This window comes from Amblyomma maculatum, chromosome 1 (assembly GCF_055883805.1).
Source record: "Amblyomma maculatum isolate TAMU_Amacu chromosome 1, ASM5588380v1, whole genome shotgun sequence".
Classification (NCBI taxonomy): Eukaryota; Metazoa; Arthropoda; class Arachnida; order Ixodida; family Ixodidae; genus Amblyomma; species Amblyomma maculatum.
The window spans coordinates 286,449,050-286,467,980 of record NC_139344.1 but is presented as its reverse complement, the minus strand read 5'-3'; the positions used below and the strand labels follow the sequence as shown (position 1 = coordinate 286,467,980).

General features: G+C 46.9%; 1 protein-coding gene across 4 annotated transcripts in view; it reads left to right on the top strand.

Annotated features, from left to right (window-relative positions):
- LOC146206743 (transcription elongation regulator 1-like) overlaps positions 1-18,931 on the top strand; it is a 294,887-nt gene that overhangs the window by 74,566 nt on the left and 201,390 nt on the right. For all 4 annotated transcript variants that reach the window (XM_084591554.1, XM_084591557.1, XM_084591555.1 and 1 more), the window contains exons 4-7: positions 1,289-1,442; positions 9,456-9,584; positions 13,011-13,265; positions 18,479-18,778. In XM_084591554.1, the coding sequence (XP_084447680.1) occupies positions 1,289-1,442; positions 9,456-9,584; positions 13,011-13,265; positions 18,479-18,778 (838 nt within the window). The remainder of the gene's footprint in view (positions 1-1,288; positions 1,443-9,455; positions 9,585-13,010; positions 13,266-18,478; positions 18,779-18,931) is intronic.

Below are 18,931 nucleotides of genomic sequence, written 5' to 3'. Positions count from 1 at the left end.
TCCGAAACCGGTGGGAGGCGCCTACTTCCTGTTGCCACCGCCGCGACGCCACTGTTCAGTCTCACAGCACACGGATGCCTCTTCGTTTCGCCTCCATCGAAACGCAGCCGCCGTGGTCGGGATCGAACCCAGATTTGATCCCGACCGAGGCAGCTGCGCTTCGATGGAGGCGAAACGAAGAGGCGTCCATGTGCTTTGCGATGTCAGCGCACGTTAAACATCCCCAGGTGATTGAAATTACCCTGTAGCCCTGAAAAAGTAGTGGTTTTTGGGTGGCGTCTTTAAATTTTATTTTAGCAAAACTTGCTTGGTACAGGAGTGTATGGTATCAAATGGTAGGGGAGAAAATTCATTTCACAATGGTATTAGTCACAATTAACATCTTTACAGAGTAAGTGATGAAACAAAAAACTCAGAAAAAAATTGTAGTTAAAATAAAAAATGCACGAAAACATCAGTTTTTTCACACAGATAAAACATTAAAAAAATTTCAACATATACAATTTTTAAAACAAGGTCCAATGCAACATTGCAGCATATTCTAGTTTTCTGTGTACAGTATTTGCTGAGTTAGGAAAGAAAACAGTAGTCGAGGTCGACCCCTGGCTGTCTTCTATAGATAACATGACTCTGTGCACTGGCAGCAGCAAGTAATCCCACTCGAAAGACGTTGACACCCTACAGGTAATAGTTGTGACCTTCAGAACACTGTTCTCTTCCGATCGGCGCGCAGCAAAAGGGGAACTTTTCAGGTGCGGAAGCGAAACTTATCGGTGCATGGCTGTTGTTCCGTGTCGGTTTGACGCAGTTTTACTGTCGGTGCTGAAGTCTGAAGAGGCGAAGTCATCTTCAGAATCATCACTGCTGCTGTTCGCGTTCAAAAATGAGCTCTCAGATGCGTCAATTTCTGTGGAGACACGCCGTTTCCGAGCAGCAGCAGCAGCAACGCGCGACATCGACACCATGATGTAAACAAGGCGCCCCGATCACCTGACTCCGAAGACCAGCTGCATGGGCATGGCCCGGCGGAAAAAATAAAACCAAAAGGGAAATTTAAAGAAGGGTTCTTATATTTCTCACTGGATGTCGCCACTTGTCAAGGATTGCTTCGATAGCGGGTTATCGACAGGAAAGTGTTTATCATGCCATGCAGTTTGCTGCGAGTTTTGCTTAGTATTGGGTATTTTAAAAAATAATTTGTTGTAATTAAGGGAAGGGTAACATAGCGCAGTCATTAAATCAGAGCCCTGAGTTGGCCTTAATTATAAATATGGTTTTATTTTTGCAGTCGTACTACTACAATGCTCGCACCCGTGAGTCAGCGTGGAATAAGCCTGAGGGACCTGGTATAAAAGTTCTTAGTCAAGAACAGATAGAGAGTATGGCTGCTGCTGCAGGGGTTGCCCCTGGTGGAACTGCTGCCGCAGCTGCTGCAACTGCAGGTAAGTCTTTCGTCACAAATGTCCAGGCACATATGCAAGCTCCACTGCAGGAAGCACAAGCTGTCACCACCACCACCACCACCACACAGACATATTCGCCTACTACTTCCAGTATTTCGCTACCTAATGTAAACTGCTGTTCCTTCCCGAGGCTGTTGAACATTACCTTAGTCTTCTGCATATTGATTTTCAAGCCTACCTTTCTACTTTTCCTGTCTAGGTCATCAATCATTATTTGCAGTTCATCCCCCGAGTTGCTTAGTAAGGCAATGTCATCAGCAAATCGCAGATTACTGAGGTCTACTTAGGACAGGTAGTAACCACAGATCCGGACCATGAAAAGGAAATAACAAGAAGAATGAGATTGGGATGGAGCGCATTTGGCAAGCACTCGCAGATTATGACTAGCAGCTTACCGGTATCGCTAAAGAGGAAAGTATACAACAGTTGCATTTTGCTTGTACTCACCTATGGGGCTGAAACGTGGAGACTAACCAAGAGAGTTCTACTTAAGTTGAGGACAACCCAGAGGGCTATGGAACGAAAAATGGTAGGGGTAACATTAAGAGATAGGAAGCGGCGCGCAGAGTGGGTCAGAGAAATAACTCAAGTTACCGACATTCTAGTGGAAATTAAGAAGAAGAAATGGACATGGGCAGGATATGTAGTGCGAAGAGAGGATAACCGATGGTCGCTGAGGGTAACAAACTGGATTCCAAGGGAAGGAAAGCGTAGCATGGGGCGGCAGAAATTTCGTTGTCTCCATGCCTGGCCCCAATTCATCATTGCCTCCTAGATACAGTAGGCTTTAAGGGACCAGAGATTCTTGTTTGATTTATCGCAACGATAAACATTTCTTGGTTTGTGGATATCTACTGTATATTGCCGCATACAAGTCGACCTTTTTTTGTTTAAATGTCCTTCCAAAAGTTGGGGGGTCGACTTATAATTGGGGTCGACATATATGCGGAGTCTTAAAGTCGGCTTATGTGCGGGGTCAAAAGTAATTTCGACCGAGTCGCGGATAGTATCACGCCCCGTGTGCTCGTAATTTTATAAAAGTTGTCAGACACAATGCGAAAGTGGATCTGCTTTAAAAAAAAAAACTTGAATTTAATTGGGATATGCACCAAAGGTTTGCTTTATTACGATAGCAACTTGTTATTGACAAACCGGGGGCATTCCACGAAAAAACGGCCAAAGCCGGGCGGGCTGGCAATGTTTGATATAAATGGGACAGCTACAAATCCAATGCAATCCAAAATGACCACACGTGACCAGTCACATGAGCCGAGAAGCATTTTCGCGTTGTGCAACGGTGTGTGCCTTTCGCCATTTCTTCTCGTCATACCTCCTGGACTCTAGCCGACCTAACAGCTAGAAGCATTTTTGCGTGTTGTGCAACGTTGTGTGCCTTTCGGCATTTCTTCTCGTCGTACCGCCTGGACTCTAGCCGACGGGACAGCTAACAGCGGTGTGTGTGGTTTGTGTCACTCGACGGACGCCTTGCAAGATGCCACCGCAACTTCGGGAACAGTACTGCACTGCTTTCAAGCGGCAAGTCATCCTGTACGCCGAGTCTGAAAACAACGTCGAAGCAGTGCGGAAGTTCGACGTCTCATAAGAGTGCAGGATAGGCTGGAGAAAACAAAGAAGTAAGCGTTTTGTGTGTGCTGCTACACACAGTTCCTTTCGCGGGCCGAAGTCCGGACAATACCCTGCCGTTTAGGAGGCGGTTCGAGATTGGGTTCACGACCAGAGACGCAAGTGCCTGAGTGTTTGCTACAATGACATTGAAACAAAGGCACGTGCTGTCGCGGAGGAGATGTGCATCCCACGTACAGAGTTTAAAGTGTGTAAGAAGTGGGTGACGAATTTCATGAAGAGGAACGGCCTAAGCCTGAGGCGACGAACGACCGTATGCCAGCGGTTGCCCGAAGCCTACAAAGAAAAACGGAGCACGTTTCTGCGCTACGTGAATGACCTGTGGGCAACACATTCATTCCTGCTTGGTCAAATAGGCAACAGTGACCAGATTCCAGTCTGGTTTGATATGTCTAGCAATAGGACCGTGTCCGCAAAAGGGGAGCGCCAGGTCTGCCTGCTGGGCAACACGCACAATGGGCAACACGCACAACAGGCAACACGCACAACAGGCAGCTTGCACAACCGTTTCACGGTCATGTAATGCTGTACGGCAGATGGGCACAAGTTACCGCTATTCTTTCTGTTCAAGAGAAAAACGATCCCGACGAAGGAAAAGCTCCCGCCAATAGTCATCGTGCGGGTCAATGAGAACATTTTTTGTGTGCGCGGTATACCTTGAAGACACTTGGTGGTGTTCTTTTTTTTTTTTAATTGGCTCGTGATTCTAGGTAGCGCGTGTGTGGTAATGTCATTTTGTGGGAAGCCATCGCTGTGGCCAGACGCACATTACTGTAACCATTTTTTATCAAATATGTATTTACTATGAAGAGGGGAAAAATGTACAGTCGTCTATGGAAGATGAACAGGGACTTCAGTTTCTTTTTACTATATCCGAGTTTACTGCAGGGGGGTTCAACTGTAATATCAAAGAAATGAGGCTTCAAAATTTGAATTTGCCATTGAAAATCGCATAAGAACAGTTGAATTAAACCCTTGCAGAGAAACTGTAGTACTCCATGCGACCACATCTCAGAAAAGTAATGATTTTCAGAAGTGCATACCTTTTTCTCTTCCAAGAGTGCTTGTCATGTTTTATTATATTTTGCACTCTCTTCAGCGCAACCTTCAATAAAAACCGCCCCTCTTTTCGCATCGCCAATCACAAGGTTTCAGCTTTTGTCACTGGATAGTGTGGGACGTAACAGCCTTCAGTGTGGGAACAGAAAGGCACGCTACCCTACACTAAAAAAGGTCTAATTACTGTCTGGTTAATGAAATTTATATTTGTTTTCGATTCGTCTCTTTTGTCGGCCACCAGTCATGGCCACTGCTAATTGGTTTCCAGCATTGGGCTATATAAAACCTGGTGCATGCACTAGTGGATCAAAAAATTCTTAGTAAAAATTTTTTACTCTGTTTTTATGAAAACTGCTATGGAATCGAACACTTTAGATAGGAGTCTTTCCATTGCGCTAAGAAAACTTTCATGCTTAAAATTCCAGTGTTCTGTCCTTTCCATTCAACGATTCAACCTTTAGGTAATTTGGACGCTTTTTCCAGTCCCATGAGGTTCTGATCAACACTGTTTTACGTTATTGATAACTTTTTCATCTGCACAACCAGTTGGAAACTGCTGGCCGAGGAAACATATGAGGGTCTTTGTCATATTTCATGCTGTGCTAATACTTTTTGCAGTGCTTCCAAGAGAAATATTTCCAGAGTACTGTTTGTATGCATTTATATTCAAGAAGCAACTGTCATGTTTTCTTGGCTCATATTAAGGTGTGTATCTCATAATTCAGACAGACATTTCTCGTTCCTTGAAGCTTGTTTTAATGAGAATTTAATGCATAAGGTTTCACTGTAGAAGCTTTATTTTCAGGTGTATTACCGTATTTACTTGCGTAATGAACCCACTCCCCACTTTTGTAGTCGAGAATTGAATTTTTTTTTACATCGCCTAAATAAAGTGGGTCCGCCCTGGGGTCCGTTACATTTGCATGTTTGAGCTATCTCGGGACAAATGACCAGTGCTACCGACGATCATACAATTATCAGATCGCACTGTGATAAAATAGCATCTTTTGAATCAAATGATGCTAAGCACCGGCGAGGCGAACAACGCGGTCATCGACTGTTTGCGTTCATTGATCATTCATTGACCTTGCGTGCATCGTTGGCGGATGCGCAAAGGGATGTACTGGAGCGTCATCATTGAAATGGGGTGAAGGCAGTTTCCATTATGCTCGGCTTTTTTTTTCTTTATATTTCAAGAAACAGTTTGTCAAATTTGTCTAATTTATCGTTTTGTTATGACGATGATGACTACGATGCAAGTTGCCGAATGCCGTCTATGAAATGCAAAACAAAACCTGTGCTTATATCGCCATGCGTGCATAACGACGGCAGAGCGAAGTAAAGACAACGCATTTGCTTCGAGCTTCGGCGGCATCAGTCTCCATTTTGCTAGCACTTTACTTTGTTGCTCTTTGGGAGAAGTGTGCGCGCTACTGTTTTGGAATTATTTCATGTGTGTTGTGCATTTGCTGTGCATTGTGCGATGGGGCATTACGCCAGCTACATGGCAGCTTTCAAACTCAAGGTCATGGAGCATGCATTAGAAAATGGAAACCGCGCAGCTGGATGGCATTTCAGTGTATACTCCGTTTCACAAACTGTTTGCAGCACTACAAAGGATAAGAGCGATCTGGGTCAATAAGGATAGCACGCTTTGCTTGTCTGTGTTCCTACGTGCCTATTGCTGGCGACGGAACAAAAGATTACGAGCACAGCCATGCAGTGCGCACCACCCTCATTGGCCCAGATCGCTCTTAGCTTTCGTAGTGCTGCAAATAGCTTGTGAAACAGAGTACAGTCGAACCCGGATATATCGAACCCGGATATATCGAATTTTGGTTATATCGAACTCACGGATTGCCCAAAGACGATCGCATCACCCTCGGCTGTTTGCCGCGTGACGTTTTCAAGCCACACACGGAAGGAATAAGAGGGGACAGTTCGGCGACGGCTGGTCTAGGGCAGCGCTGCGCCCATTCCCCAAAGGCGCTACTGCGGTTATCGATTCACGCGCGCCAGCACATGACGTTTGCAAGCCATGTGCGTAAATGAACCAGGGAGAACCGGTGGGAACGAGAGGAGAAAAACACAGAGCGAAGCGCAAGGGTGTGCCCATTCTTTTGCCGAGCTATCTCTCCCCTTCCTCTCTCCCGGCCTTCATTCGCAGTAGCACGCGCTACGCATGCGCCAAGCCAGCTCAGCCCGTTTTCAGATGTCGTCGGACATTTTCTCCAGCGTGTGTTGCGAACCCTCTGCGCGCGGCAGCTGACGGGGCTATGGCGCCTACTGACGTTAAGAAGTGGCAGATTTCTCTCTTTTTTTTTCTTTTTGAGAGAGTCGTCCATTCTTATCTTGTGCTATTGCGCGGCGTAGCGCAAGATATGGTGGCTGCGGACATTAAGAAGCGACAGATTTTTTTGTTCATTTTTGCGGGAGTCCTTTATTCTTGCATGTAGGAATCAACGGAAGCATGCGGTCAACTGCGATCATGACACTGGCTTTTAGCATTTTTCGCTTCAAACAGCATTTAGCTATCACGCTTTCCAATGATTTTGTGGGAGTGGACTGCGGGCGGGCACTCTGCCAAGTTCGCTTCCCGAAACCGCAGGAGCTAATAAAAAATAAACACACATGCCATGACGTTATCGCTGCGCAGCATCTTGGTACGCTGCCAAGAAATGAGCTGTGGATGAGACGACTGAAACAGAGTGGCGCGTGCCTTTCACATGCAAGCGAAAATGCTCGTGATTTCTGCTGCGGCGACACAGAAACCTTGTTTTGAGATTCCGTGGTGGCTTGAGGGGCGAGTGGGACGCAGTTCCAACAAATTGGAAATTTTTCGCTCTGTCGCTGCCGCTCGTCGCTGAGGTCGCTCAATCGCTTGCATGTGAGCGAGCTGGCCTTAACGTTTTTTTTTTTTTTTTTTCAAATTCTCGGGTGCAAAAGTGGAGGGTGGGTTCATTATGGGAGTGGGTTGATTACGCGACAAATACGGTATCAATTTTTCGCATCGTAAGTGCCGTCACAAGCCGATTTCTATATATCGAATTATCGATATATCAAACAATTTCGCAATCCCCTTCGAGTTCGATATATCCGGATTCGACTGTATAGACCCCGTGCGTTTGCTCTACTGGAGGAATCAACAGGACAAACTCAGAGCGACGAAGAAGCCGTGCCTTTCGAGGGCCGAAGCAGGGCAAGTTTCCTCACGTGGGAGATTTTTTGTGTTATGTTAAGGAGGCTTCGCAGTGTAGAATGAGCCGTTTCCCACAAGCTGATACAGAACCACACGCGGGCCACTGCAAGAGGTCACGGCATTCCCGCAAGTGAATAGCAAGTTTTGGTTGAACAACGCGTTTCATGCGTTGGAACGGGCTGTGCGCCAGAAGGCATACAACGTTGTGCCAATGGCTGCTGGCGGATTGCGAGGACAAAGTGCGTGATTTTCATCGTTTTGTTATTCGTGACCATGAAAAGAAAAAATTCCTGCTCTCGCAAATCGGGAATGTGGACCAGACGCCTATAAGCTTCGACATGCCAAGAAACAGCACTGTCGATACAAAAGTGCAAAAAGTGTGAAGGTGAAGACGATGGGCGCTGACAAATAGCGGTGTACCGTGATGACAGCGGACGGCAGGAAGCTGCCTCCGTTAGTAATCTTCAAATGAAAGACTAAGCCAAAGGCAGCTCTTCCTGCTGGTAGCCACGTCCATGCACATGAGAAGGGTAGATGTCGGCTGAATTTATGTCCGACTGGCTAAAAACAGTCTGGGGACGGCGGCTTGAAGCTCTTCTGCCATCGTGGCTTGTTCTTGACAGCTTCCGCGGTCATCTGAAAAAAAAAAATGTCCGCCGCCGAATGATGGAGTTGCGCACGGACCTCTCTGTCATCCCAGGTGGCCTTACAGTTGCATTTACGAGTTGCGCACATACCTCTCTGTCATCCTAGGTGGCCTTGCATCAGTGCTGCAGCCTCTTGACATCTCGGTTAATAAACCTTTCAAGGAAAATGTGCTTCTGCTCTATGCAGAGTGGATGGCCACGGAAAACCATCACTAGACTCTTGCAGGCAAGATTAGGAGGCCCACCATCGACATACTGTGTTGATGGGTCCTAGAAGCATGGAGCATGATATCCAGCGAGGTGATCATCCACAGCTTCAAAAAGACTGGCATCTCCAACAGCCTTGACGGCACTGAAGACGATGCGCTGTGGGCCGACGCCGATGCTGACGAAGTGGCAAGCGACATGAGTGGAAGTGACTCGGGTTGCGAGACCGAGTGAGACCACAAGTAGCCAGCGGCGTGTGAATACAAATTTATCTTTATTTTCATTTGTCACGTATGTGTTTGTACTATTAAGGTAAGGTTTTGTCCGTGATTTTCCTCAGTGTGACATGAAATTTCTAAAAAAAATTTCCCGCGTAATGAATCCACCCCCAAAATTTATGTCAATTTATCTGGAAAAAAGGTGGGTTTATTAAGTGAGTAAATACGGTATTGTGCATGCTTGTCTTCCCAGGCGTACACTGCAATTCTTTGCCAAAAATACCTTGCAGGGGCAATATCCTCAGCAAATGGGAAGTTATTTAACTGTAGTTGGTTGACATTCACACCTAGTTCTTTCCGCTACTACCCTCTGATACCATACAGTGAATAATAGCGAAGAGGTAGTGTCACCTTGCCCTTACATTGCTTCTAATCGGCTAATTCTTTTAATTGCACTACTTTTCCTTGATTACTGATGTTTTCCTCTTAATCTGTTAGCTGCTGTGGAACTTAGTGATACTAATTTTGGGATGGTACAAATGGACAAAGATATTTCGCCTGGATGACTGTGTGCAGTGTACAGAATTTCGAATCTTCCAAGGACATTCCTGCACACCACTACAGATGATACGAATGCAGGCGCCCTCTAAGGGCTGGCTGCATATCACCTACTTAATGATTGCTAGTCACACATTATGTGCCACAACACAAAATAAATCCCGTCTACTGTAAAGAGACCTGTGCAAATAATGTCGCTTGCTTTTTGCATGCGGATTTTGTTTGTTTTGTATCATGCGAGATGTTTTCTGGTCCTATGATATTCATATCATAAAGGTATGTGTTACATTCTGAGCACTTCTGGTCACAGGCCACATCCTTTGGTTGATTGAAACATCATGCTGCTCTAGAACGTTGCATGCATTTTAGTGGCATTACCAGGTTGGAACCAACCAACCCTCTATTTGATTAGCCTCATCTGAATGGCTGCTTGCAATAAAGGTATCTTGGTCCTGTGTAGCATCCACGCCAGCAACAGCAACACCACCGGTTAAATCAACCACAAGCCCTGTTACAGCAGCCCCCAGTACAGTTACGTCACAGCCAAGTGCCACTGGCAGCATGGAAACTGCTGATAAACCACAAGCAGGTGAGTTGCTGTGTATTAGGTGCAGGGCCTGGTCTGCTCATAGCCAAAGGTCTGTAGATGTCTGGCCCATGCCATGACATGCATTGCACTAGCTGTTATGCCACATGCACAATCTGAGGGGCTCTGAAGGGAATTGCTGACCGTTTTTTTGGACCTTCAACGGGCCGAAAAAATATCTGGAAAACCAGGCAGTCCAAAAAAAAGTGAGTTAGCACTAAAAACATCGCTTTATTTACTGAGCGGCTTGAAAAACTGGCCAGCCTGCTTCTGGGAGTCTTGCCACGGTTGTGTTTAGTTGGGACGCCCGGTGTATTGCAAAATGAAGTAAAACCAGCGTCTGTTGTCAGTTGGCAGCGGGCGCTTTTCAGAAAAGTGCACTAGACAGATGTGAAATTTTTTTTCCCCATCTGCTCACTCATCGCCCTCTGCAAGCGTACTCTTGCCATGGCAGCCCATGCCGCTGGTTCTCTCACTCGCAACTACACGCAAGCCGGGACTTGTGGTCACGTGATAGAAGCCCTCCCCATGGGGTGGTGGTCGGAGGAGAGAAAAACCGGCTGCAAGAGTGAGCCCTGCCGGGTGTGTGACTGCGTGCAGCAAGTTGCAACTAAAGTTCTTTCTTTAACTAATCTAGGGATTTTAGTTGCAACTTGCAGGAGTGTTAGTGGTGCCTGCTATTGAGAGTATAGCAGGGATGAGGAATGCATGCAATGCGGGTTCGAGGTTGCAGAAAAACTACTGCAGAGCATTATTGAAATTTTTCATAGCTTTTGACCTACAATCAAATGGAAAGTCTGGAAAATCGAACAAGAAAAGATTCAAACATACGTAATTTTGGTTGGGGTTATACATTGATCGTGTGGAGCACGTGACAACGCCACAGTACAGTCTGAAATAATCAGGCAGGTCCGGAAAATCGGGCATCCAAAATTTTGTTGGCGCCTGTATCAAGCTGAGCAAGACATATAGATGATTTCGCTGCAAACAGTACCTGTGTTGTTTTTTTCTGTATTGCTGACAAAACTAGTATTCAAAACTTCCTTGATATTTTAAGTGCCCATGAAAATTAACTTTGCTGGTGATGTTGGATCTGAGGCAAAGGAAGAACCAGCTCCCACAGGCCTTAGCAGGGGGGGCGAGCGATCTTGCCAAAGTGCCAGCTTTGTTTTCAGTACGTTTGCTTTATCATGCTATGGGTTATTGGGGCAGACACCGTTTACGCCATTTGAAGCGAATGATGCTAAAAGCCGGTGTCATGATCGCGACTAATCGTGTGCTCTCGTTGACAACCAATGGGTAGAAGAATGAACGACTCTTGCAAAAAAAAAATAATAAAAATCCCGCGTAATCTGTAGCGCCCGTCTGAAGGCCATAGCCTTTCATGTGTGTTGGCTGGGACCGCGCCGACAGTGCTTATCCATATTCCGAATTAACAGGGCTTGATTAACGAGTATTTAGTTGCAAGTTTCGGAGGTTGTGCAGAAGAGAGAGCAGGTAGCCGCGGCCGCCAATCCCTACCCTCTGGCGCTGTCGCGCATGTCATGGTGCCATTTAGGCTTTATTTACTCTTCCATGGTTTTGCCTGGTTTCATCTTCTGTCCCCGCTTTGGATGTGCACAGCCTCTAACTATGCCGCTCTTTTGCTGAAGTTTTTTTTTTTTTTTTTTGCCACGTGTTGAGTGCCAAACCGGCCAGACGCGGTGACGCATAGTTCGAATTATCCGTTGAGGAAGACTCTCTTTCGAATTAACAGGCTTCCTTGTACACAGATCTCTATGGAGCTTTGCCGGACCAAGTAATGTAGTTCGAATTATCGGGGTTGCAAGCTTCACCTCCAGCTCTGGATAGCATACCAGCTGTGTTTCCTGGAAGCCTCTTTGCTTGGCATCACTGTTCGAAAATTTTGTCTCGCTGCCAATGCCACTCCTGTTTAGAAGCTTGGAACTTGCGGCCCACAGAGTAGTTTTCTTCGGCATAAATGACAGCCACCTCCTTGAACGCTGCACTAAACAAGCGCCGAATGCTTCTTAGAGAGCTCATGGTGAAGCATGTGGCCGGTTGTAAAGTCAAAAGTACGAACATGCGAACTCAACGAAAAATCGGTGTTGGCTTTTCCATCAACCATTGACACTCCCTGGAAGTGCCACTGTATCACGTGACCCGACGAAAGCGAGCGTTGCCGCGATTCGAATAGTGGCTCTTCCGTATACTATCGACACTCCCGCAGGTTCAGTTCGTGCTGCGCAGTAAAAGTTTAAAAAGAAAAATTCTTCCCAAGAAGCACGCACAGTAACTGAATATTGGACTTAAAGCCGTAGAGCAAGCAAATTCGCCGTAGCCTTCTTGATATGGTTTTTATTTTGTTCTTATTAAGAGTGCCATGTTCTGGTTTCAATTGTAAGTCGACCTCCCCCACTTTGGATTTTCGAATTTTCAAAAAGGGGTTGATTACAATCGTGTAAATACGGTAGTCCGCAACACGGTCGGTGAGTTAGGTGAGCTTGTCCATTGGGACATCACCCGCAGCTGTGAGCACAGATCATGTCCTCGGGAAGGTGCTGGAGAAACAACTCATGAGTGTCCTGCTGGGCGGTGGAGTCTCCAAGCAGCTGTTGCATGTGATGGAGGAGCTATGAAGGACGATGTCACCAAGCTCTGTAGCGGCGAGGAGCTCCTGGAGTCTGCTGTCTCGGACGGGAACTTGCATTTGACGAGAGCCGCCTTCAACATTTCGAATGGTTGGGTTATGTCTGGCCATGTGGTGATGTCTACTGATTCCTCGGCGACGTCAGAGGCAGGGAGGACACGAGATGGAAGAATTTGGCTGATTTTATCCCACAGCTGGAAATGTGCCTCGACTTGAAGCCAAAAGGCGGGCAAGTTGATTGGTTGGAGCGTTGCCAAAGAAACAGTGCTAGACCGAGCATCCTGGGGCAGGTCTTTGCTTGTAGGAAGGGCGGAAGAACCATCGGAATCCATGCATGAGGTTAGGGTTGCGTGTTCAATGCCGGGCCACCAAATCTCTCGGCGTAAAGGCAAAGAACCAGCTCCAACAGCGTTGGGGTTTGAAGTTTTCTTTTTTTGATTGATTTGTTTATTGCGCTCCTTGCGTTGCAGCACCAGGTGCCAACTTCTTCCTTGTCCAGAGCGGTGCAGTAGCTTGCAACCAGGGTGCAGTGCAAGGGGCACTACAATGTCTTTAAAATAGAGTTGTCCAACCAAACGGGGACCTTTTCCAAAGACCGAAAGCACAGGCAGAAACAAGCTAGTCCATTGGCACTTGCTTCCCTGCCCTTCAAATTCGACATAACTTGGCTGTATTTCAACTTAGCTAGCATGTTTGTGCATGTTTTCGGGGGACACTTTTGTTGAGACAAACTTCTAAGGGGAACAAATTCTCTGGTTGTATTTGATGGATGTATGCAGTGGAGCAGCCTGCTGCAGTCCCGCTAACTGCCACAGCGGCTCCATCAGGATCTGCTCCACCCACAGCCACGACCAGTGGTGAGCCACCTGATCGGCCGCCTGCACAGCAGCAGCAGGAGCCTCCAAAGGGGGTGCCGCCCCCTAGCCCTGGCTCTCTGACAGCACTGGTGCAGCCACCCCTGGCTGTACCTGCACCCACATTCAGCCTACCGCCACCATTTGGGCTGCCCCCTCCACCATTTGGGATGCCCCCAGGTATTATTCTGTTGTAAATTGACCAGTCTACAGCAAACTATACGTAACTTTGTTAGCGAGCTGTATTTTATTATTAGGGGTGCGCAAATATTCAAAGTTCGGAATACGAATAGAGTAAACTTGTTTGATTCATATTCGAAAAAGAGATATTTAGATTTTTCCGTATATTTGGAAATTGCCAAATTTTGAACTGGATTTCTTGGTAGGGTAAACACTACAATTCTAGATTTATTTTATTTGTAAATGTCATGTTAATTCTAATATAAACAAAGATGATGCACTGGGAAAAATCGGTGATATGTCAGGGAAACCATCAAAAATTTCGCCAAGTTAGGGAAAATGGCACAAGATATTCTGCAGTGCACTTTCATTTTAAGCTGGCACACAGCAAGTATGTTATTCATGCAGATTTCTTTTTGTGCTGATACGAGGTGTGATATATTACTTTGATGCCAGCACGTGGCCTAGCTGCCACAATAGAACCAATATGCACGTGAGTTGGGTACTCAATAAAATATGCGGAAACACTGCATGAGCATGGTACGTGACAAACAGCCGGAATAACCTTGCCGGCAGCGGCCAGCTCGACAGCTATCGGCGAGCTGTGCTCCCAAGCGTGCGCGTGCAGCCATATTGGGTTGGATTGGCTTGGCTTTTTTCGGCGTGGGCGGCTCGTGTGCTCTGAAAGGGGGCATGAAACGGCTAGAAAGGTCACTGACAAACATTTTCAATGTGTAGAACAAATGCTTCCGAGCATTCGTTCAAAGTAAAACTCATCGGAAAAAATCCAGTGATTTATTATTAATTTTTAAAAACGGTGTTTTTTGAAATTCGCGGGCTGCGCCATTTCTGCATGGCGGCGAGATTTGGGACTATTCTGCCGTGATTACCTACGTCACCAGTCACAGAGTGACAGGCCACGACAGGCTGGCATTGGCTGCAGCCGTGACGCCCTCTACGTCACTGACACACTTCCGGTAGCTGCAAAAGTCGTCTGCTCGAGTGCTGCAATGCATGCGTGAACCCGAGCTTGGCGCTTCGGTTCGCGATGTTAACCGAAAAGGTGGTGGCGTCCGACTGAAAGTGCGCGTCGGTGCAGGAGTGCAAAAAGAGCACTAGCTGGTCCGATTTAACACCGTACCGATTAAATAGGCAGCATCAACCTTTATGTACCGACCGACGGCGCAACAGCGTACTGTAGTCCCGTCTCGTCTTTGCCGCATCGACCATTTGTGCGGCATGTTAATAATTAAATGGAACGTGCGTCAAAAAAAGGTGTACCCTCAGCTTCATTGCGAAAGTACACAAATTCGCACCGCTTAAGTGCAGCACCCGATGCCGCCAGGCGCGGGCGCTGCGGCCGACGGCACTCCGGTCGTGCGCTGCTCCCTGCTTGTCGCTAGGCCTTGTTTCTTTTGCATCGCAGCCACGGCGGACGGCATTTTAGAATCGTCCACTTCGCTGCGTCTCTAGTGTAGTTGCTCGCGTGCTCCTGTGCACGATTCTTGCGTGTAGCTTCGGAAAACAGTGACAACCTGCGCTGCCGAACTGCATGTGGCGAGCTGCTTTGCTCATGTTTTGCGCCGTTGTTTCTGGATCGGCCGATGCGTACACATGAGATAAAACACGCGTGCACGTTACGCATTGGCACTTCCTAAACTATGTGCGTCCGACTGAAAGTGTGCGTCGGTGCAGCAGTGCGAAAAGAGCACGCAGGTCCGATTCAACACCGTACCGATTAAAAAGGCAGCATCAACCTTCGTGTAAATGAAACGTGCATCAAAAAAGGTCTGTCCTCAGCTTCATCGCGAAAGTACACAAATTCGCACCGCTTATGTGCAGCACTGGATGTCGCCAGGTTACCGCAGAGATGCCGTCCGCGGGCGCTGCGACCGACGGCACTCCGATCCTGCGCTGCTCCCTGGTCGTCGCTAGGCCTTATTTGCGTCGAAGCCACGGCGGACGGCGTTTTGGAATCGCCCGCTTCGCTGCGTCTCTAGCTTAGCTGCTCGCATACTCATGTGCGCGATTCTTGCCTGTCGGTGCGAAAATCAGTGACAACCTGCGCTGCCGAACTGAATGTGCCGAGCTGCTTTGCTGATGTTTTGCGCCGTCGATTCTGGCTCGGACGATGCGTACACACGAGATAAACACGCGTGCACGTTGCGCATTGGCACTTTCTAAACGATATGCGAAAGGACGTCAAAAAAACAAAAAACACTACACTATCCTTTTTGTTAATCTCAATTTTAAGATGCGGACGAATAATTCGTGCTCACCTGTCATCCGATATCCAAACTCTGTAGCGATCATCAGTCCGTGCTTTCGTCGGTGATACGTACGCGTATACATTCCATTCCTTATGCACAAGAGATGCCTCTCGCCGACCATAATGAAAGCAGCTCCGGACTAAAAGCGACGACGACATATGTTTGCACGCGGGCAACTCGCACGCTCGATCGTCTGCCAGCATCCATGCAGAGTCGATGCTATCGCGTCAACTCCGCGAGGGGTCACCGGCCGCCGTTGGTCAAACCGCGGAAGACGGTACCAAAGAGACTGATCCAGGCAGTGTGAGAGAAAAAAGCGGTCTTGTAGAAAGCCGTGCTCGGCAGGAGTGCGCGCTAATTTGCGCTGAATGGGACAGGGATATGAAGGAAAGTGCTCCCTCCGCGGCGGCCGCCGGTATGTGTGGACTCCCACCTGCAGGTATGCGCTCGCGAACGACCTGAGTCGTTCGGGCTGCTGTCGCTCACAATTCCGAGAGGTCATGAAACTGAAGACACCGGCGGCTGAGGAAGACAGCAGACAAGGTTGAAAGCTATGCGAACGCAGACGGGACAGGAAAAGCAGACCGTGAATGCATGGGCGACGCTCGGGGGAAAACAGGTGCGACGACCGGAAGTCTGAGAACCGAGCGTCACCCGATGACGCTTCGTGGGCGGGGCTAGTGGGGCGGAGTTCCCGAGCTGTTTTCTTCGTTCCAACATCCGTAACACTTACGGATGTTAGAACGTCGAAGTACTATAAAGTCTGCTCTATGCACGAAATATATTACCTAATATCCCGAGTCATTGCCTACCTCCCCTTAATCAAAATATTGTGTTTAAAACCACAGAGTCATCGCCAGCCCATAGAAAGCATGAACCATGGGCTAAAGACGCGCTCGCTTGTCAGTTTTCTTTGCTTGCAAGTCACAGCTTGCTTTCTTGTCTGCTTTTGGAATTTGCCCTTTCACCTTTTGGTTGCTGTTTTTCTTTTCTTTTGAAAGTTTTTTTTTCTGTGTGCTTTTGAATCCATATTTTCTTTTCGTTTTGTTTTTGTACTGGACTCGCTTTTGGGCACAGGCTGATCAGTCACGGCTTCAAATTGAGATCTTCTGGAGCTGCCCTTGCACGATACAAGCTGTGGATTTCGCAGACAGTAAAACTTTGTTTTATAAGCGTTACGAGGAAGATAAAATCCTGTGATTAAGATTGTCAAACTGCTCTAGATGCCAAAAAAGAAAAGCAGATGCCTTTTCCACTTTTTTTTTTCATCGGTGATAGGTGGCCGTTGCTAGATTTCTTTTGGATCACATTCATACGGTCACATATTCACATCTTTTCATTTTTTATGCCGAAAGTAAGCTTTCTTTCATGTTTAACGTCTCCAAAATTTGAATTCGTGCTGCAAAGTGCTGTATCTTTTTTCCCTCTGAGCTGCTCCAAATATGGATTTTACTGGTCCAAAACTTAAGATTTTACTGGTCTAAAAATTGCTACAAATCCTTGCACCCCTGTTACTGTTTTGTTTTTCACTGATAAGATACGAAAAAGCATTTGAGTCAGTTGAAACATTGGCGGTGATGCAGGCATTGCGAAATCAGGGGGTAGACAAGCGGTACGTGAAAGTGCTGGAAGATATATATAGTGGCTGCACAGCAACCATAGTTCTGAATAAAGAACGTAACAAAATTCCCATAAGGAAAGGTGTTAGGCAAGGAGACACAATCTCCCCAGTACTATTCACAGCTTGCTTAGAGGAAGTATTCAGAGACTTGGAATGGGAGCAGTTAGGGATAAGGGTAGATGGAGAATACCTCAGTACTCCGCGATTTGCTAATGACATTGCCTTGCTAAGCAACTCAGGGGATGAACTGCAAATAATGATTGATGACCTAGACAGGAAAAGTAGAAAGGTAGGCTTGAAAATCAATATGCAGAAGACTAAGGTAATGTTCAACAGCCTCGGGAAGGAATAGCAGTTTACATTAGGTAGCGAAGTACTGGAAGTAGTAGGCGAATATGTCTACTTAGGACAGGTAGTAACCGCAGATCCGGATCATGAAAAGGAAATAACAAGAAAAATAAGATTGGGATGGAGCGCATTTGGCAAGCACTCGCAAATTATGACTAGCAGCTTACCGGTATCGCTCAAGAGGAAAGTATACAACAGTTGTATCTTACCTGTACTCACCTATGGGGCTGAAACGTGGAGGCCATCCAAGAGAGTTCTACTCAAGTTGAGGACAACCCAGAGGGCTATGGAACGAAAAATGGTAGGGGTAACATTAAGAGATAGGAAGCGGCGCGCAGAGTGGGTCAGAGAAATAACTCAAGTTACCGACATTCTAGTAGAAATTAAGAAGAAGAAATGGGCATGGGCAGGACATGTAGGGCGAAGAGAGGATAACTGATGGTCGCTTAGGGTAACACACTGGATTCCAAGGGAAGGAAAGCGTAGCAGGGGGCGGCAGAAAGTTAGGAGGGCGGATGAGGTTAAGAAGTTCGCAGGGGTCAAGTGGATGCAGCTAGCACAGAATAGCACAGAACCGGGTTAAGTGGAGAAATATGGGAGAGGCCTTCGCCCTGCAGTGGGTATAGTCAGGATGATGATGATGATGATGATGAGGTATTTGATATTTGAAGACATTTTTTTTTCTCATATTCATATTAAAAAATTTCAGTGCTCGCATGCCTCTAGTTTATGCATCAGTGATTATGCTTCCTGTGAGAAGTAGGCATTCAACCTACTTTTTGCACGTAGTATTTCAGTCCATGCATGATAAGTTTCATTTTGTTGCATGTTTGATGCAGAAATGAAAAACAAAAAAGGCATTCCAACGTTGCCAATTATGGCATGTATATCTTAGCAAATTGGAAATAATTTTGACCATGATGTAGTGTTGCATTAAAGTTTTTTCATCCAAGATATCTTTTGTGCCGTTGCAGTTGCAGGAGTGGTGCCACCTGGATTTCCTAACCTTGGCCTGCCGCCACCTCCATTTGGGCCACCCCTGGGTCTGCCACCCTTTGTGACACCTGTGCCATCCCCTGCACCATTGCCTGCCCTGCAGGTAGCCACTCCAGCTGTGGCTACCCCAGCACCTGTCACCACGGTAGACCCAGATCTTCGCGAGCGAGCCGCAGTGTGGACAGAACATAAGACTTCTGATGGGAAGAGCTATTACCACAACACGCGTACCCAGCAGTCGACCTGGGATCGTCCTGAAGCTCTTATTGAGCTGGACAGTAAGTAGCACAGTTTGGTTGCTGAGTGCTCGGTTGCTTAAGGGGGGACGAGGGTCTTAAAACTAACTTTTTTAATTATGGCTAGAATCTCACGAAAATTTGCACACAGATGTGGTTTTCTCTCCCGATTTCAAAAATGTAATTATAATTGAG